This window comes from Scyliorhinus canicula, chromosome 6, assembly GCF_902713615.1.
Source record: "Scyliorhinus canicula chromosome 6, sScyCan1.1, whole genome shotgun sequence".
NCBI lineage: Eukaryota > Metazoa > Chordata > Chondrichthyes > Carcharhiniformes > Scyliorhinidae > Scyliorhinus > Scyliorhinus canicula.
Window position 1 is genome coordinate 165,189,674 of NC_052151.1, and position 22,089 is coordinate 165,211,762.

The window sequence follows — 22,089 nt, forward strand, 5'->3', positions numbered from 1 at the left end:
GAGTGGGCTCCGACGCCGGAGTGAAACACTCCAGTTTTCACTCCGGCGTTGGGACTTTGTCTCCATTTCGGAGAATCGCGCCCTATGTGCCTACTATCCAGTTTTTATCAGATCGAGGGGTAGACCCTAATGGACAATTCTTCACCAATCTGATCTACACCATTAACTCTACGCCTTTTTCTCCTTTCCGTCAGTTAACATTCTTCTCATGCTGTAACATTTTGTCTCGCTAAATTTTTGGATAAGGTGTCCTATGCCACACATTGCGTATCTTCTGAAAATCCATAATTGCAGAATCTTCGGTATGTCTTTTAACTTTTCAAGTGGTTACTTCTTCAAAAAATCTCTTATATTTGTCAGCATTGATTTGTGAATACATGCTTCAAATAGTAATGGGTTGGAGCAGAATAGATAGAAACATATTGTTTGCAATAATTGAGATTTAAGTGGGAAAGCTGTCAGTAGCTCTCTGTCCAAAATCTCTCAAATTTAATCTTGAATCTTTAAAGGTCTGAGAAAAAGCTGTCAATTAAACAGGTTTCCCATTCTGTGCATCTGTTTCAATAGACTAATGGATGTCTTGGCACTCTGGAAATTGACAATTTTTTTCTCTTGGATCTATTTTGTCAATTGCTCACTGCTTATTTACACAACATAAAGAAGTGTCAAGTGCTTGCAGTTTTAAAGGTCCAGTTAATTGACAAAAGTGTCATAGCAACAGCAGATGTTTAAAGAAAATTTTGAATTACTTTTTTAAAAGATTTTCCATAACTGTTACCGTAGAGTTCAATGTGTGTACACTGGATGAATGGCCTCAGTCTAGGCAAATCCCATGGAGCAAAAATTGTGTAAGGTACTTTCACTTGAAGCTGGGAAATTTCCTGACATCTTTACTTTTTTTTATATCTTTACTTTTTTATTTTGCATTGATCATTACTGTATTTTGATTGATGCTCCCAGGTGTCCGCTTCCTTAAAATTATTTGCCCCATTTCACTGAACAAAATCAGTCTTTACTTTTGGCCTGAAATCAAACTGTAATGCAGGGGTGGGCAAACTATGGCCCGCGGGCCGCATGCGGCCTGCCAAAGGTCTTTATGCGGCCCACCAAGATCAAGTCATCAAAAAAAAAAAAATCTTTTTTTTTAATTTTAAGGTTAATGGGGGGGGGGGGCGGCGGGGCGGCTGTTGGGTTACTGGTATAGGGTGGATACGTTGACTTGAGTAGGGTGATCATTGCTCGGCACAACATGTGTTTCATGTGAAGTTTCTACTTTAAAATATTAATTAATAAAAATTAATTGCTTTTTTTTTCTTTAAAAACCTTTTATTTTGGCTATTTTAAATATTAATTATTTTACTTAATATACTATGCGGCCCTGTAAAATTGTGAATTTCTGAATGTGGCCCTTGCACGGAAAAGTTTGCCCACCCCTGCTGTAATGGAAAGAAGTTCAGATTGCATTCCAACTTGTTTTGCACTGCAACTCTATCCCCTCTCTGCCATGTGGATGAGAAACACCTCTTCCTTCCTCCACCTTCTGCTTAAAGCAATACCGTTGACAACATATCCAAGGGACCTATTTGGGACAAATCTCAGCATTCATCCAATCATAATTGCCGTCCACCTATTGTTAGGTATTGATGTATGACCTGGCAGTCCCTTGTGCAACCTGGGAAACAAACACAGTAATTTGTTATTTTATTTTCTCATTATATTCCCGCTGGTAGTTCTCTTATGAGTGCTGCTGTCTATGTTCTATGAGCACCGGCTTTTGTCTGGTGACTAGTTCAAATATGAATCTTAGTGGTATGTGGTTGGCATAAAGGGCTCTAACTTTATCCTCACTGGACATCTTTTTTTAATTTTAAATAATTTTTATTGAGGTTTTCACAAAATATCAAAAACAGAAAATATCAACAAGAAAACAGTATTAACAACAAAAAAGAAAAAAACCACAATAACCCCCAAAACCAACCCCCCCCCCCCCCCCTCCCCCCAAGCAACTACAAAAAGAAGAAATAGATTAGCACCCGGCATATTCAATAAACACATGTACACATTTCTCCCCTTCACCGAAACAACCCCCCCCCCCCCCCCACCCACACCCCGGGTTGCTGCTGCTGCCGGCCTATTTTGCTACCGTTCTGCCAGGAAGTCAACCTCCGAATACCTACCCTGTGCCAGCTAAGAAACCCGCCATCAATGCTCCCTGGAACAAACCGGTGGTTCCCCCGTATCGAGGACTCCATCGAGCCCCCCACCTCCCCCCTATGCCGTCTCCATTGCCCCCAGATTTTGAGGGTAGACGGGCTCGTGGTATACCTCGTTGGAGGGAGCGGCAACGGCGCCGTTACCAGCGCCTCCAGGCTCGTGTCCACGCAGGACGCCACCTCCATCCTCTTCCATGCTGCCCCTTCCCCGTCCATTACCCACTTACGCACCATCGGTGCGTTGGCAGCCCAATAGTACCCACAGAGGTTGGGCAGCGCCAGCCCCTCCCTATCCCTGCCCCGCTCCAAAAACACCCTTCTCACCCTCGGAGTCCCATGCGCCCATGCAAATACTCCTGTTGACCCTCCTAAAAAAGGCCTTCGGGATAAGGATGGAAAGGCACTGGAACAGGAACAAAAACATCGGGAGCACCGTCATCTTGACTGACTGCACCCTGCCCGTCAGCGGCAGCGGCAACGTGTCCCATCTTTTAAACCCCTCCTCCATTTGCTCCACCAGCCTTGCGAGGTTCAGTTTGTGTAGGGCCCCCTAGCTCCTAGCCAGCTGGACTCCCAGGTACCTAAAGCTCCTCCCTGCCCTTTTCAGTGGAGCCTACCAATCCCCTCCTCCTGATCCCCCGGGTGCACGACGAACAACTCACTCTTACACAGGTTGAGCTTGTACCCAGAAAAGCCCCCAAATTCCCTAAGGATCGTCATCACCTCTGGCATTCCCCCCACTGGGTCCGCCACATATAGCAACAAGTCATCTGCGTATAATGACACTCGGTGCTCCTCCCCACCCCGCACCAGACCCCTCCAATTCCTCGACTCCCTCAACGCCATGGCCAGGGGCTCAATTGCCAACACAAAGAGCAACGGGGACAGGGGACACCCCTGTCTTGTCCCCCGGTGCAACCAAAAGTACTCCGATCTCCTCCTATTCGTGGCTACGTTCGCCATCTGGGCCTCATATAACAGCCTCACCCAACTGACAAACCCCTCCCCGAACCCAAACCTTTCCAGCACCTCCCACAAGTACCCCCACTCAACACTATCAAAGGCCTTCTCCGCGTCTAATGCCACCACTATCTCCGTCTCCCCTTCTACCGCCGGCATCATTATAACATTCAGTAGCCTACGTATATTGGTGTTCAGCTGCCTCCCCTTCACAAACCCCGTCTAGTCCTCATGAATGACCCCCGGCACACAGTCCTCTATCCTTGTGGCCAAGATCTTCACCAACAGCTTGGCATCCACATTTAACAGCGAGATCGGCCTGTATGATCCACACTGCAGGGGGTCCTTGTCCCGTTTAAGGATCAAGGAAATCTGCGCCTGTGACATAGTCCGGGACAAAACCCCCCACTCCCTTGCCTTGTTAAAGGTCCTAACCAACAGGGGGCCCAGCAGGTCTGCGAACATTTTATAAAATTCGACAGGAAACCCATCCGGCTCCGGCGCCTTCCCCGACTGCATGCTGCCTATCCCAGTAACCAGCTCAATCAACGCCCCCAGCCCCTCCACCTGCCCCTCCTCCACCTTCGGAAATCTCAGCCTGTCCAAAAAGCGCCCCATCTCTCCCCCCCCACCGGGGGTTCAGGCCGGTACAATTCCCCATAAAAGTCCCTGAAGACCCCATTAATGTCCACCCCACTTAGTACCACATTTCCTCCCCTATCCTTCACTCCAGTAATCTCCCTGGCCGCGTCCTGCTTACGGAGCTGATGCGCCAGCATCCTACTCGCCTTCTCCCCATAGTCGTACACCGCTCCCTGTGCCTTCCTCCACTGAGCTTCCGCCTTTCTGGTGGTCAGTAAGTCGAACTTGGCCTGAAGATTGCTCCGCTCCCCCAGCAATCCCTCCTCCGGAGCCTACCGCATATCTCCTGTCCACCCTCACCATCTCCCCCACCAACCTCTCCCTCTCTCTTTGCTCTCCCCTCTCCCTATGGGCTCGGATGGAAATCAACTCCCCTCTAATCACCTCCTTCAGTGCCTCCCGAACCGTCCCCACCCGGACCTCCCCATTATCATTGGCCTCTAAGTACCTCTTGATACACCCGCGGGCCCACCTGCTCATCCGCCAGCAGCCCCACCTCCAGGCGCCAGAGCGGGCGCTGGTCTCTCTCCTCCCCCAGCTCGAGGTCCACCCAGTGCGGGGCATGATCCGAAATGACTATGGCCGAATACTCGGCACCCTCCACCCTCAAAATCAGCCTCCTGCTCAGAACAAAAAAATCGATCCGGGAATAGGCTTTATGCACGTGGGAGAAAAATGAATACTCCCTGGCCCTCGGCCTCGTGAACCTCTAAGGATCCACCCCTCCCATCTGGTCCATAAACCCCCTCCACACCTTAGCCGCCGCGGGCCTCCTGCCCGTCCTGGACATGGATCAATCCAATGGGGGATCCAGCACTGTGTTAAAGTCCCCCCCCAATATCAGGCTCCCCGTCTCCAGATCCGGAATGCGGCCCAACATGCGCCGCATAAAACCTGCATCGTCCCAGTTCGAGGCATAGACATTCACCAGCATCACCCGCCCCCCCTGCAACTTGCCACTCACCATCACATACCTCCCGCCACTGTCAGCCACCACCGTTGACGCCTCAAACGACACCCTTTTTCCCACCAGGATCGCCACCCCCCGATTTTTTGCATCCAGCCCTGAATGAAACACTCGGCCTACCCATCCGTTTCTCAGTCTAACCTGGTCCGTCACCTTCAGGTGCGTCTCCTGGAGCATAGCCACGTCCACCTTCAGCCCCTTCAGGTGTGTCAACACCCGAGCCCGTTTGACCGGCCCATTCAGCCCCCTCACATTCCAAGTTATCAGAGGGCTCCCTGCCCCCCTCCCCTGCCGACTAGCCATAACCAATCCCCTGCCCGCCCCAGGCCAGCGCCCTGGCCGGCCCGTTCCCCGCGGCGGCAAACCCCCACCCCGGCCCCCCCTGCATACTCCAGCTCCTTCCTGGCCACTTCAGCAGCAACCCGGTACCCCCACCCCTCCCAGCCGTGTTACTCCCTCCACAGCACTCCCGTGAGCCAGCTAACTTCTCCTGACCCCGGCGACTCTCTCCACACCTCCGACCCCTCCCAACGTGGGGCTACTTCTCCTCCCCCATGCCCATCAGCAGACCCTCCTCTTCCCCCTCCCGCTCTCGCGCGGGAAAAAAGCCTGCGCTTCTCAGCTCCGACCCCGCCCCCATCCACCCGCAGCGCGGGAAACAAAAGACAAGCCCACGCTTTCCGCCTGACCGACCCCGCCTCCTCTAGGGTAGCTCCCCTTGTCGTCCCCCACCACCAGCTCCCCACACTCCAAGTCTACCCCCCAACCCGAGCTCATCCACCGAACCCACGCAAAAAGACAGCACCTCACCCGCCCTAGAAACAACACACAACCAGCATAAAACAGCATGAAACAGAGAACCCCCCCCCACCAAAAGTTAACAGTTATTTACAAACCCCTGACCCTCAGTTAGAGTCCAACTTCTCGGCCTGCACAACGGCCCACACCTCCTCCGGGGACTCAAAGTAAACGTGCCGGTCCTTGTAGGTGACCCACAGACGCGTCGGCTGTAACATGCCAAACTTCACACTCTTTCTGTGGAGCACCGCCTTCGTCCGGTTGTACCCGGCCCTCCGCTTAGCCACCTCCGCACTCCAGTCCTGGTAAATCCGCACTACCGTGTTCTCCCACATGCTACTCCGCTCCTTCTTGGCCTACCTAAGCACGCACTCTCGGTCAACGAACTGGTGGAACCGCACCAGCACCGCCTGTGGTGGCTCATTCGGCTTGGGCCTCCTGGCCAGTATTCTGTGGGCCCCCTCCAGCTCTAGGGGCCCCTAGAAGGACTCAGCTCCCATCAGCGAGTTCAGCAAGACGACCACATAGGCCCCCAGGTCTGACCCCTTCAGCCTCTCCGTGAGGCCCAGGATCTGCAAATTTTTCCACCTCGACCGGTTCTCCATCTCCTCGAACCGCTCCTGCCACTTCTTATGGAGCGCCTCATGCATCTCCACCTTTACCGCGAGGGCCGCGGCCTCATCCTCTCTTTCGGAGGCTTGTTGTCGGAGCTCCCGGATTGCCCCCCCTGGGCTGTCTGCGTCGCCAGCAGCTTGTCCATGGTAGCCTTCAGCGAGTCTAGCAGCTCTACTTTTAGCTCCTGAAAACAGCTCTGGAGAGTCTCCTGCTGCTCCTGCGCCCACTGCCTCCATTCCTCGAGGCCTCCGCCGGCCGCCATCTTGTTTTTCTTCCCCCACTTTCTCCTAGGCGCTGCCACCGCTATTTTGCTGGCCCCACTCCTGGTCCAGACCATAGAACACTGGGGATCCGCTGCAGACACCTTCCCACGTCGGGAACCGTCGATCAAGTACCGCTGGGGGCCCTAAAAAGAGCCCAAAAGTCCGTTCCTGGCGGGAGCTGCCGAACGTGCGGCTTAGGTCCGCATAGCCGCAACCGGAAGTCCCTCACTGGACATCTGCGCGCACAGTTTGTATTTGCCTCTCCCGTTCTCTTGAGCCATTTCCTGTCTTTCTCATGCTTGAACTTGCTTTCACGAACCTTTTGTTCTTCCATGCTTTTTTTGTATGTTCTCTCTCTCTCTCTCTCTCGCGCGAGCGCGCGCTCCCTCTCTCACACACACATATCTCAAATAGGCTCCTCTCATAGCAATCAGAGGCAGTTATCCCACCTGTTGTTTTCCATGTTCCGACCTCAGACACAGAGGAAAAATGCTCCAAATGCTAAACCTAACTGATTTCAAACAGTGTTGAACACACATCTCACAGGCAGTCAGAAGAGATCAGATTTCCTTTTCCCAGTACTTCTGAATTATCCCAAGAAGATGTGAGAGGAGAAAGGAGTGTTGGCAGTGGTGGAAGAATATCCCCGAAATATGCACAGGAGGGGAATTCCGAGCCAAAGGAGTTTCTCGTCACCGGAGTAATGGACATTCACTATTGCAGATTCCTGGGGTCTCTTTGGATTATCAGCCAAGGCATGGAAGTGGAGATAGGATATTGATCACTTATGGTCTCATTGAATGGTAAAACAGCCATGATGAGCTGAATGGCTTAATACTTTAATTTTCTCAATGCATCCCCGTTGGTAGTTCTCTTATGAGTGTTGTTGTATGGTTGCTAAATTATCTGTTTTCACTGTATCGTTTCCCTATTGCTCAATCATCCAAGGTGTGGATAGCTGAAAACACCAACACATACTTAACCCAGAGTGTTGGAAGTAAATGTCACTCGAGGTTCCTGCAATAAATCATGTCTGACATGTGTTCTGTATAAGCTGAATGTTTAATTGTTTCCATTAAGTTATCAGTACTGACAAATGAGAGGGGCATTTAAATGGAATAATGGCCTGGATTTTTGCAGTCAACAAGCGTTCTCACTTGGAAGAAAGCTGCTCATACCAAAGTAGCCATCTCTGAAGCATTGATTTCCCTTTTTTCCGGTGGCAGTTTAAATGTGGCGCCAAGTTAAGAGATTGTCTTGGCGTACAGCAGCAGTGCTGACAGGTGGGCATCCGATCAAATTATTCACACATAGCGAACCAAGCAATTAAAAGCTGTTTAAATCCTTTGCTTTGAACTTAAAATTTCAGATCACAAAATTAATGCAGAAGCTTAAATAAAGCCAAACGCTTATTTTTGAAAGAAAACTTAAAAAAGAGAGACTTTTAATCATTGTGGAGAAATGTGACATTCCACATATGTAAAATCGGCTTTGAGTCAGTAAGGATGTTTAGCAGTAATTATAACGTTAGTAAGCTGTAAAAACCCAGTTACACCTTATTCAACAAGGCGCAACGTTTTCCAGGTTTTTTACAGCACAAATTACCAGTGTTAGAATGGAATTTTGTGTTAATTCATGATTCCAAAGGAGGCAAAGTCTGTAACAATGTCTGTACAGCTTACCTGATAGTGGAGTAAAGAGTTGCTGACTGCAGCATCTGAATTTCTGCATTATTCTGCACGTGTCCGGATCCTTAAAATTGCTGCTAGTTTTGGTGAAGGAATGATGGTGTTTGCTGGTGATTTCATCATCACTACCATAACTTAACTCAGGCCAATATTTACCTTCTACAATTTTCTCCCCCTTAATGTGAATGGAAACAAAATCTTAATTTTAAAAAAACTTTAGCTCCCTCAAATAGAGACAACGAAAAAAGAATTATTCTAATCTACCTTCATTCTGAAATTGTAACATTTCTGAGTCAAGCTAACAGTTACTTAAGTCATTAAACTTGTTTCTGACTTTTATTTTGCGAATCAGCCGTACATTATCAGTTGTACCATGAGGGTGAACTGCGTATCACTGATCTGATTTTATTTCTCAAGTTGGAACTTCGAGAATACAAATTTCTGAATTACCTTCCCTTTATCACTGCTTTCTACTGATTCTGTTCATTACTGTCAGTTCTGCAACTATTTCCCACCATTACTGCTCCACAACATGCCCACTCATCTCTATAGTGAACTCACCAGTGTTATGTGACTGGCTTCTCAGTACAACAATTCTATAGCACAGGATGTGAAGGAAAGCTCCTGTTATGCAACTCAAGATCGAATTTGATGTTTAAGAAGATAAATTAAATAATTCAAAGTTATTAAAAGGTGTATAATATCAAAAGCTGCACAGAATTATACACAGAAACAGAACTGAGTCACATAAATATTGTGGCTGCAAGAGCAGGTCAGACCCTGGGAACTTTGAGGAGGGTAACTTGCCTCCTCACTCCAAAAAGCCACATTCTGCCGCCTATTCGGGTACACGGAAGGAGAATTCAGAATGTCCAAATTACCTAGCAGCACGTCTTACTGGACTTGTGGGATTAAGCCGGAGCAACCGGAGGAAACCCACGCAGGGAGAATGTGCAGACTCCGCACAGAGTGACCTAAGCCGGGAATCGAACCTGGGACCCTGGCTTGTTTCACCTCCTTCTCCTGCATTGTTACCTTGGGTGTCTGCTAAGGATTGATCCCGGTCTCTCTTCTTTGTTTTGCCCATCGGCAACATCATCCAAAAATACAGTGTTAGTTTTCACTAATGCCCTGATGACATCCAGCTCAATCTTAGCACAACCTTACCCCACTCCTCCACTGTTTTAAAATTATCATACTACTTACCTGAAGCAGAAATTTCCTCCAATTAAATATTGGAAAGAGTGAAGTCATTGCCTTCGTTCACCGTTCTAAACTCTGTTCCTCAGCTACCGACTCAGTCTCTCTCTATGACAACAGCTGGAAACTAAGCCTGACTATTTCCAAACTTGGTGCCATATTTGAAGCGGATGTGAGCTTCCCACCACACATCTGAGCCATCACCAAGACTGCCTATTTCCACCTCCACTACATTGCCTGATTTTGCTCCTACCTCAGTTCATCTTCTGCTAAAATCCTAATTCATGCCATTATTACCTCTAGTTAAATATTCTGATGAGTTCCTGGCTGCTTACCATATTCTACCCTCTAAACTACAGGTTATGCAAAACTCAGTTGCCTCTATCCTAACCTGTACCCATGTCCCATTTACCATCACCCCTGTGCTTGTTCACTGCCATTGATGAGGGCATCAACACCATGGTGCAGATTTTGGGGAGCCGCCAGGGCTGGTACAGCGAGATAATGCAGGGACACCGAAGCTCAAATCAGCTACCCTTCTGTCCAAGGTGACCACCAGGGCCCTATGGGCACCGATCGAAAGGAGCGAGTGTTGGATGCCAACCCGGAGCGTCTCTACAGGGATGTGACAGTAGCCACCAATCCCATCTACCCCTCTGAATACCCCCCTCCGAATACCCCGCCCGATTGAAAACTACGCTTCTCAGAGTCGCCGTCTGGAACATGGTGGCATGGCAGGGCTGGCAAGTAGCCTGGGACCCTCTGGCCCCAGGGCCTCCAAAGGACACGTGCCAGGGGCATTCCTCCTGTTGCCTCAGCGAGATGACAATGTTGGGCACTCGCGTTGTCAGCTGAGCAGCACAGCATCGTGTACAAGGCAGGGAAGAACAATGCCAATGCAGACACACTGAGCCGTCTTCCTTTATGGACATACCAACCAAGACGGTATTTCCTCTGGAGACTTTGTTTTTCTGGAATGACTTTCAATACTAAACAGATTAAATAGTGGACGGACAGTGATCCTGTTTTGTCCCAGGTGTGAAGATTCCTACTACAGAATTGGACTTCTGTTACAGTTGATGAGGAACTGAGACCAAATATAGAATGCAAGGATGTGCTGAGTGTGAAGGATCATTGCATTATTTGGGCGCCTAGGATAGTCGTTCCACCCCCTGGTCATTCACAAATCGTAGATGAAGTCAATGAGGCTCATCTCGGTGCCTCACATATGAAATGTTTAGCACAAATTAGCACAGGAATTCAATTTTTATTCAAATTCAGTGAGTCTAAAATCCCAACAGAACAATGACATTAGTAATTAATAAAAATGTCATTGCTGATAAAATGTACAGTAAAGTTCCTGTGTGAATAATTCAAATGACCATCCTTTTTCATATTCTCAGAACACACTACAATACTTATCCATCTTGTGATTTAATTTAACCTGTGTTTCCACATTTACCTTGCATTTTCAACGAGGTATTTGAGAATTGTTTTCTTCTCCTTTGTAGTCAGATGAGTCTTTTCTCTCTTGTTATATGGAGCTTTCACAGTGTAGATTGGTTTCTCTGTCACTTGTATCTGATACAACATGTGGCTGTCGATAATCTTTACTAGTAGCAGCTAAAAAAGGGTTCAGCATTTCTCTGTTGGAGTTATGATTTTAACACTGAACTTGTGTGCAAATGAATCCCATGGGTGCAAGTAGGTGTCACTCTGCAGTGGAATATTTCAAATGCTGCAATCTGTGATTAATTTGAGTCACATTGCAAGTTTGTTGAGGAGGAGATAATGAACAAAGCCTTGCACTGTTAATTATATACCTTATGATAGACATCTGTTGGCCACAAAACACATATGCTTTGTGTTTTTTTGTACAGGCCTAATAATACCCTATTGTGGAATATTTAAAAGGTGGGAGTGGGCAGCATAAATTCTACAGTACATGAAAATTTGTTGTTGCAGTCTCTGAACATCTGTTGAGTGCGTCTGGCGTGCTGCTATACCTTGTCATCTAATACTTTAAATCAGAAGCCAAATGTTTAATTGCTGCAAAATATTGGAAAATAAATCACTGTACAGCCTTTTGAGAACAGATTTAAGTAAGTGTGAGTGCTGAGAGTTTCTGCGAATGTACTTGCACTGGTTTCCTTTGCAAGTGTAAAACATAAGAGGCATTTGAATTAAAATTACTTTGTTTATCAGAGGGAAAGCCATTAAGATTAATTATTTTAAAGTAGACAGACCCTGAACTGTCTTCTCCTGTTGCATGTTTGTACATGGACAAAATTACAGAGTACTGAATTTATATTTGCAAACGATCTGGTTTTGAACCAGCCTGCCACGTGTTTGTGAACTGTGTGAACATTTCTCATGTAAACCAGAAGTCTAAAGTGACTTGCGATGTGGAGGCACTAGTTATTAACAGTTCCTTTTTTTTAAATGGCACTCAGCACTCCAACCTACTTCCACCCCCATCATGAATTATGAGCATCAGATGTCCAGCTATACGTGATATTTTTCTCCATTGTCTGTTAACCATCAGTTGTTAATTCCGAATGACTGATTCCATGGCAACACAGTTAGTTCATATAATATGTCCTTGTGCGTGAAGTGGTGATGCGAATAGTTTGAACACAAAGGACCAGCTTTCTACTGCAATTTGGATTTTTCTAGGTAGTTTTTTAATCTGCTGTGAATTTTGGTTTTGTGTATTAATGTAAAATTAAATGACATCTAATAAAAAAGGGATCCATAGAACCTTACAGAACCAAAGGGAGGCCATTTGGTCTGATGTATCTTACTGGATCTTTGAAAGAGCTGTTCAATTCATCCCATAAAACAGAATCATCACTAACATCTGACATTTGAGAGAAAAAATCAGGGCAACGCTTTTCATCTGAAATTTTGAATTGAGGGTTGAATCTGATTGCTGTAAAGTGTCTAAGCAAGAGTGAGATACTGTTTGATGAGCTTACATTGAGCTTCATTAGAAAAATTTGGACCTCGACAACCAGCATCAGAGTGGGAATGGGACAGACAAACTCAAATGCTAGAGAGGTTTCACAAAGCGGTCATTGAAGCTATGTTTCATAAACCGCGAATGCAGTTTCCCAAATTGAAAGTATTTTAAGTAAATCACTTTTTCAACCAGAAGGAGTGTTTGGGGCCTTGGATGGCAAGAAGCGAAGAAGTAAGAAGGGCAGATATTGCATCTTATGCACTTGTATGGGAAGACGCCATAGGATTGAGAGGTGTTGGGGGTGATTGAGGAGTTGAATGGCCCCAACAGAATGCTAGACGAGGGGTTGGGGGAAGGAAAATTCTGCATGGTGGTGGCATGGTGCTAGAGGTGTTGGAAATGATAGAGGTTGATTCTTTGAATGTGGAGGCTGGTGAGGGGGTAGGTGAGGACTGAAGGAATCCAACTGTGGCTCTGAAAGGTATGACAGGGGTGGGAGCAGGAGATGGAGTATCTCAGTGGAGCACAGTGCACGTTTGAGTAACAGTGCTTCATCCTTTGATGATGAACTTTCAATGTTTCCAGACAGACACAACATTGAGTTCAACAATTGCAGATTACAACCTGTGTCCCATCTATTTTGGATGGCAGCTGTTGGTAATAATTGATTCTTATTATATGCCCTCTGGATGCATTTTTCATTTCTTTACAGGTACATCCCAGTTGCTTTGTTATGCACAGTGCTCTAGCCCTCACCCTTCCCACCTCCCATACACTCCCATTTCCATACATGCTAAATCATGCTAACCTCACCCAGCCACATGGCCCTTTATTGCCACTGTGCCAACTTAATACCAATGGATGCCTCCACCAATCTCCTCCACCAATCCCCGTATAGCCCCTATGTCAACTCATGCCTATAACTGTCCCCTACCCAACACCCTTGTACTTATACCCTCTGTCCCAACTCACTTAGTATCTAGCTCAGGCCACCATTCAGGAGCCATGTTGAAAGTAACATAATCTAAATATTGCAGTGTTCACTATATAAAAAGACTCCCATTCATGAATGCCTATGCAATGCATTAATATTCCTTCAAGTACTGAATCCTTTATTAAAAAAAAGCACCTGTATTCATAACTTCATATCAAAGCTAATGCTTTAATAACCTCTGTAAATTGTCGATCCAACTGCGAACTTGCGACCCCCTCCCCACCTTAATAATGATAGATTGTGGATGCAGCCAAGTATTACTAATGCTATGATGGATTTAGGATTATGCCAGCAAACAGATATTGAAACTGCAAGAACAATCTCTTTTTAACTCTCGCCATAAGAGACAGGCAGTTCCTTTGACTTTTTAAAGGGTTGTCCATTTAAATATCTTGAAGTTCTACAAATAAAGTTCTACAGACTTTATCCACCCTTCAAGAAAATTTATGCCTCCTCTAAAGGTTCATAACTCCCACTCTATGAAATAAGGTTTCTGTTCCAGGGAAATTGTGGTCTATTGACCTTAGCACTCAGTTCAAATGGCCTGCTGAACTCTATCCCCCACTGCGCAAAAATAGGATCTTTTAGAAATGGGAGAGAGACTTTCAGATCCAGGTGCCAACTGCCATTTTTAAATGTCCCCAGAGTCTCCCCGACTCCGTGAAAATCTGCTCCATAATTTTTCTCCTGCTTTCCAACTTATCACAGACCTTTCTGTCTGTTCTTCACTCCCCTCCATGATCCTGTGCTTGCTAGATCCTGCTGCATCTCTAATTGTTCCCATTTCTAATGAAACGTCATCAACCTGAAATATTTACTGTTCCTCTGTTCATAGACTTCCTGAATATTTCCAGCATTTTCAGTTTTTTTTTTGTTTTCCCAGTATCTGCAGTGTTTGTCTTCTCATATCTCATCCAGCTATTTTTTCCATTTTTTAAATGTCTTCACTGGTTACCAATCTTCCTACCATTGGGAACATTTTTTTGCCTTATTTGCTTCATCAAAATCCACCATGATTTTGAACACCTCCCTTAACCCTCTCTGCTCGAGGGAGAACAGCCCCAATTTCTCCCATTCCCTCCACATAACTGAAGTCCCTCAAACTTGTTACCATCTGGACCATCTCCTCTGCCCTCTCTCTGGCCTAAAGTGTGACATCCAACATTTGACAAAATACTGTGACTGAGGTACTCATTATTCAGTTTATTTCATGTAGCGATGATAGAGGGTATCAATCTTACATGATAAAAAGCTAAGAATCTAATCTTCAAGCACATGGTTTTCACTCAATATGTGGAACTTAGTTGTCCCATAAAATGCAAATGCATTTCGCAGTTCCCACAACTGGGATAAATGCCTTTGATAACTGAGTCCTGGTCAAATGCAGAGTCTGAAGCAGAGCTCTAAATCCTTACATTTAGATTGCTGACTTGCGCAAAGCTTCATTTTCCACAATGGCTTCTGCGCCAGAAGGGTGAATTTACCATCTTGATAAATTGTGCTGAAATAGTAGGTATGAATAATAAGTGCTAGCCTTTACATCTGCATCTACCCCCTGCAAGTGAGAACATATTTCTTCCTCTCCCCACCCACCCCACAATGACTACAAATTTGGTTTAAATCTTTATTTTCTCTTGTTCATTTTCTTCCTTCCAATCTTCTGCTTTTTGCTTGATCCCATGGCCCAGCTGACCATTGTAAGTTTGTAGTCTATCAAACACAAATGCAGTGGGAAGTTTGCCATTGAAGGTAGACAAGTAAAACTCAGTGTCTTCAATGTTCACATGGAAACTAGCCTCATATGGATGAGGTTGCGAACGGGGCAAGATGCAGATGAGGAAGAGGAGGGAGTCTAGGATTAATCCATGGGTGGGAAAAGGGGAACACCTAATGTGGTCAAAGGCTGCAAAGATGCGGAGGAGGGATAAAGTAACATATTCACAGTTACAGAAAATGTCATTTGTAATGTTGTTTGGGACCATTACATTGCATTTATAGAATGCCCTGATCGATTATCAGCACAGATGTTCAGGCAATGACACATATAAAAATCTTTAGAGAGGAAGAGAGTTTGGAAATAAATTGATAGTGTGCCGGTACAGAAAGCTTGAAGTTGAGTTTTTTATGAGGAAGTGATGAAAATGTCAGTTTTTGCGACAAGATAAACCTCTTCAGGAGGCAAACACTTGATTCCTCTAACACTTCTTTCCTCTGAAATCTTAGAATGTACTGTCATATCCCTAATCCATACCCATCTTTCCCACATGTTACTTCTAGTAAACTCTGAGGAACAATCCTCGGGCCACACCTACTTCTTGTTTACACACTGACCCCAATGCGAACATCTAAAAAAACAAGAGTTTCTCATGTATGCTGAGGACCCCAGCTGTTTAAACCAGTCCATTGTCTCTAAATTTTTTCAGATTGACAGTGACAAATGTAGATCTAAAACTAGTGTCTTAAACCTAAACAAAGGCAACTACAAAGGTAGGAACGCAGCTGGCTAAAGTCGACAGGGAAAATAGGGTTCAATGGTAAGGTGATAGAGAAGCATGCCAGACATTTAAGGAGACATTTCATATCTCTTCACAAAGATATATTACATTGATAAAGAAAGACTTTAGAAAAATGGACCACCATCCTTAGTTAACCAAGTTAGCTCAGGATGGTGTCAAATTTAAAGAGAAGCTGCTCAACGTTGCAAAGGTGATTGGTCGGCCAGAAGGCTTGGAAACGTTTAGAAACCAAAGGATGACTAAAACAATAATAAAGAGGGAGAAAATAGAGTATGAGTGAAAACTAGCAAGAAATATAAAAGCGGACAATAAAGCTGCCTACAAGTATATAAAAAGGAAAAGAGTTGCTGAAGTAATCATTGGTCCCATAGAGGATGATACTGGGTAATTATTAATGGGAAGCAAGGTAATTATAGAGGTATTAACGAAGTATTTTGCATATGACTTCATGGGTGAAGACACAAAAAGTATCCCAAGAATAATAAAAAATCCAGAGAAAAATGGGAGGGAGGAACTTAAAACAATCATTAGAAACAAATTACTGAGAAATTTAATATGAGTAAAGGCCGATGGTTACCTGCACTTGCTGGCCTGCATACTAGGGTCTTAAAAGAAGTGGCTGCAGAGATAGCAGATGTGTTTGTTGTTATCTTCCAAAATTCCCTTGTTTCTAGAAAGGTTTCAATGGATTATAAACTGCAAATTTAACACCTCTATTCAAGAAAAGAGGAATCTGTAGTCAGTTAGCCTAACACCTGTCATTGGGTAATGCCAGAGTCATTTATTAAGGAACTCGTAGCAGAACATTTAAAAACTAGGCAGAGTCAGCATAGTTTTGTGAAAGGGAAATTGTGTTTGACAAATTTATTAGAGTTGTTTGAGAATGTAACAAGAGGGTAGATAAAGGGGAACGAGTAGATGCTGGACGAGGTTCTCCGGCCTGCTTGCTGCATGTTTCTCGGCTGCACCCCGTTCGCTGGTGGCGGGATTCTATCTTCCCGCCACTTGTCAATAGGATTTCCCATTGTAACCATCCCACGTCACCACAAAACCTGCTGGCGGGTGTGTGCTGTCGTCGGAAAAATTGAATTGCAGTGACCAGGGAATTCTGCCTACCATGTATTTGGATTTCCAAAAGGCATTCGATAAGGTGCCACATGAGAACACATGGTGTTGGGAGTGATATATTAGCATGGATAGAGAATTGGCTAACTAACCGGAAACAGAGTTGGGATAAATGGGTAATTTTTATTTCGGCAAACTGTAACTAGTGGAGTGCCGCAGGGATCAATGCTGATTTTGCATCTATTTGAAAATGAATGAAATGAAAATCGCTTATTGTCACAAGTAGGCTTCAATGAAGTTACTGTGAAAAGCCCCTAGTCGCCACATTCCGGCGCCTGTCCGGGGAGGCTGGTACGAGAATCGAACCGTGCTGCTGGCTTGCTTGGTCTGCTTTAAAAGCTAGAGATTTAGCCGAGTGAGCTAAACCAGCCCCTAGAACAACATCAAAGGGCTCGTCCGGGATTTATGATGTATATTAACGACTTGGATTAAGGGACTGATTATTATTGTTAAATTTGGTTATAATACAAAGATAGGTAGAAAGCAAGTTGTGAGTATGATGTAAAGCAGTAGTGCGCAACCTGCAAGGCGGGGGCTACATACAGCCCATTTGGGTTCTGAGTAGAGCCCACGAGACATTGGCTGGATTCTCCGCCGCATCGAGAACTCTGCTTCTGGTGGCAAGCGGCAGACATACCAGCGTTGGGCAGAAAATACGATCGATGCCAGCTGCTGATCCCGTTCCGATGCCACGCTCTCCCTGGCGTTGGGATCGAAGTTCGCACCCAGCTCTAGCGGGAGGATGCAAATGAATCATTAAGACCCATTTGGAAGTGGGTATAAGTGGCCTGGCACCATATTCTCTGAATCCTCGTGATTCTCCGGTCCCCTGTGTCAGGAATCACATGGGCAAGAATTAATGCAGGTCTTTACAACATGGCATTGACAGGCTGTGCCGTGAATGTTTCCCCCAAAGTCCATCGGAGGACCACCTGTCCCCCCACAATGCAAGACCTGCCCACCCCACCTCTACAAGACACCCCCCCCATAGTCTCCCCACGAGAGATCCGCTAATTAAGTAGACCCCCACCAGAGACCTCTAATTAAAGAGACACCCCCGATAATAGTGACCACTACCTTGAAACCCTCGAGACAGACCTCTGTCTGTCTGGAAGTTCCCCAGAAGAGAAACCCCTGCCTGGAAGCCCCCCGAAAGAGAGACCCCCTGCTTGGAAGCCTGCCAGAAAACCTGGAGAGAAGTCCAAACGCAGGTAGTGAAGAAAATCACCGCTTCGAAACTCACCTGTGCAATACACCTGCTGGCTCAGGCAGAGGAAGCAGCACCTGTCAATTCCTGGAACGAGAAAACCAGTCAGCTAGGTTTAAACATCCTCAGATCCTTGATCTGCAAGCTATCCATTCATTTCTCTGTGAAATTGATTTTACTAGGCTGTGATTGACAGCTTCCACACATCTAGCTGTTTGCATTGCTTCATTCATGTCACTTCACGCTTGAGTGTCTTTGAAGTAGCCAGCTGTGAAACTAACAGAAAGCACTTAACTCCATTTGATGCTATCCAGGAGCCGGCAATCATAGCTTGATGTTTATAAACATGGTGATTAGTTTCACAGCTGACTACTTCAAAGCCATTGAGAGAATAAAGTGTCTCCAAGTAAGAAACAGATGAGTTTTTTTTCTCTGACCGACGGTCATTTGTGTTTTGGGATTCTCTTCCCCAGCGAGCATTGAACTATTCAAGGTGAGCTGACAGAGTTTTGATCTCAAAGGAAGTCCAGCTTCATGGGGGGCAGGCAGCACAGTGGAGCAAAGGCCGCAAACAGATCAGGCATGATCTTATTAAATTGCAGTCTAGGCTCGAGGAGCCAAATGGCCTACTTCTGCACCGATTTCTTATGATTTTACCACCTTACCTTTGTCTGCTTGTCTGACATCCAGTACCTGATAAAATGTCTTGATAATTGGGGAGGCCAAAGCTATTGTCTTGGAATCCCACTACAAACTGTTCCCTAGCATCAGCTTCCATCCTTCACCTGGCAACTCACTTTGGCTAAACAACCCTGCTCACAATCCAAGCTTTGCATTTGACTCCAGATGAGTTTGTGATCTAATGGGCAGACTTTTGTGCGACACCCAAGTTGCTTCTGAGGCGGGAGGGGACACACAGTGGGGATGGAAAATTGAATCAGTGAGATTTTTACGCACCCGTCCAAATCCAGGTGCATTTCATGCTTTGATGGGCAGGACTTCCAGCGGGAAGCCCACCCTTTCACCTATTTAGGCCCTTAAGTGGCCACTTAATGGCTGCTTAAGGGCCTTATCCCACCCAGCCTCAATTTTTAGATTGGCAGGTGAGCAGGGTGGGCAACTAACAATAAAACTTTCCCCCATCTCGGCAGGAAAGGAGGGGGGATGGAGGCATCTTACTTTGAAGGCCTCCCTCAGAGTTGGGACATTGGAGCTCTGGCACATCCTCCACCCTGGCTTACCCCCGATGCTACAATCGCCCCCTCCGATCACCCCCTCTCCATTCCTCAGTATCACCTATCCTCCAACCAGAATTTACCCCAGAATTTACCTTTGCAACTGTCATGGCACTTAGTCCCAAGCAGAGCGCTGCAGTACCTCTTCTGGCCACTGCAGCGCTGTGTCTGGCCGGGTTGTGATTGGCCGACAGCTCTCACGGATGGGATATCTTTCCAAGGGTGGAACGAAGTCAAGTGAGTGCTAAATGGCAGTGGGAGTTTGAGAGTCGGCAGTTGCACATTACATGCTGATCGCCATCCTTAAAATCCTACCCTATCATAGGACTGCCTAAATCAACACTGTGCTATCACCTGCCTCAACCCCTGCCTGAGCATAACTGCTGCTGAAACCCTTATCCATACCTTTGTTAACTTGTGGTTTAACTATTTTATTGCTGTCCTGGCTGGCACCTCACATTCAACCTTCTGTAAATTTGAAGTCATCCAAAACTTGCCTGTCTGTATCCAAACTTGCACCAAGTTCCATTTATCCACTTCCCTTGTGCATGTTACCCCGACATTGTTACCCCGTTGGGCAATGCCTCAATTTGAAAATCCCATCCTTGTTTTCAGATTGCTCTTGTGGCTTCATCCCCGCCTAGCTCCGTAACCTGCTCCAGCTCCCCAACCTTCTGGGAGCTCCTTTCCTTCCAATTCTGACCTCTGGCACAACTGTGATTTTTAATCATTCTACCCATGCCTTCAGCTGCAAATGCGCATTCTACCCATGCTCCTTAAAATCTGCCTCTTTAACCTACCTCTTTGAGGGGTGGCAGTGGTGTGATGGTTTTGTCACTGGACTAGTCATACAGGGACCCAGAGTCATGCTCTGGGGACCCGGGTTCAAATCCCACCATGGCAGATAGTGAAATTTGAATTCAATAAACAAAAGTTTGGAACTAAAAGTCTAAAAGGTGACCATGAAATCATTGTCGATTGTCATAAAAACCCATCTGGTTCACTAATGTCCTTTAGGGAAGGAAATCTGTCGTCCTGACCTGGTTTGGCCTATATGTGACTCTAGACCGACAGAAACGTGGTTGGCTCTGAAATGCTCTCAGGGATGGGCAATAAATACTGGCCCAGCCAGTGACACCCACATCCCATGGACAAATAAAAAGAAAATCTGCTCTACAACTCCTGAGGTGACTGGATATCAAGTTTGTTTTGATAATGTGCCTTGAAACATTAAAAGACGCTATATGTGGGGCAGCACGGTGGCACAGTGGTTAGCATTGCTGCCTACGGCGCTGAGGACCTGGGGTCGAATCCCGGCCCTGGGTCACTGTCCGTGTGGAGTTTGCACATTCTCCCTGTGTCTGAGTGGGTTTCGCCCCCACAACCCAAAGATGTGCAGGTTAGGTGGATTGGCCACGTTAAATTGCCCCTTAATTGGAAAAAATTATTGGGTACTCTAAATTTATTTTTTAAAAAGACGCTATTTGTGCACGTTATTGTTGAATGTTAGTACAATCCTGGGTGATATAAGCCTTGTCCGCCTGTGGGCTTTCAGGAGTGAAATTAGGCCAATTGTAGCACCTTTACTGCAGGCTTGACAAAGAATAACATCAGCACTCAGATAGCCGATTGAACCAGCATCCTTCTTGATCCCTGCAGCCCAGTTATACATCAGAGATTTGCAGTGAGTCAGTGGGGTCTGCGGTTGCTTAGACTTTTCTGACTTCTGAAGTTCAAATGTAACATTTTCTCATACTTTCGAAGCATGTTAAATATGTTGTTAACTTCCAGATGCAACAGTTAATGAAAGCAGCAAAGGATGGTACGAAAGATGGATTAGAAAAGACCAAAGCTGCCGTTCTTAAAAGGGGACGTTCGTTCATTAGACACAGGTATCAAGGTGAGTGAGCGAAGTGGACATGTTGCAGAGCAAAGGGAAAATACATGATCACTTTTGTCGTCTCTGCCAAGAAGGCAGCTTTTTCAAAAGCTTTGAGCAAAACTTAGTAATAAAATTTATTTTTAAATTATAGAATGCCATAAATGTGCTGAATGTTTTGCTATTCAATGTACTGTCCCTTGCCCCAAACACACTTCTGCAGTCGAGCAAGAGTCACCGACGAGTAATGAGTATCATGAACCTTGGATTGTTCTCGCCCTCCACTGAGTTCACGTGTTGTGCACCCACCATTGACCTGGTGGAAATCACAGATTGTGACTTGAGCCGGTGACCTTTCTGTCTTGTGTGATTCGGCCCCACTCTCTTCTCATTGAGACCAGCAGGCCAGCTTCTTAAGTGGTGCAATAAGTAACCCTAACGACAACCTAAAAAGTGTTTCAGGTGCTCTGCATCAATTTAATTTTTCACCGTTGATTTCCTTTAAAACTTGCCCATCTGTAACAAAGTAAGGATGAAAATATGAATGGCCCCACCTGATTGCCTATTATTTGAGGCTTAATCACGGGCTGGTGTTTAGTTTTGATATCCGATTTCAACCCAGGGAGCACAGTCGACAATTATAAATTAGAATTCAAAAATATCTAATGGCTCGTTAATGTTACCTTCACCAGAGCAGTGGGAATTAACTTTTATTCAGTGCAGTTTCCACATCTAGTTTCACACAGTTTTCATTTTGTTAGATCTCTCTTTCCTTGAAATGGTTTTGCATTCCCTTTTCGGAGTGCGGGCTTGTCCATTTTGTCT

The 22,089-nt window shown here is 45.7% G+C and overlaps 1 protein-coding gene across 1 annotated transcript in view; it reads left to right on the forward strand.

Moving 5' to 3' along the window:
* Positions 1–22,089, forward strand: part of arhgef10 (Rho guanine nucleotide exchange factor (GEF) 10) — a 372,032-nt gene that overhangs the window by 151,101 nt on the left and 198,842 nt on the right. The window contains 1 exon segment of the mRNA XM_038800413.1: positions 21,177–21,285. Coding sequence (XP_038656341.1) covers positions 21,177–21,285 — 109 coding nt within the window.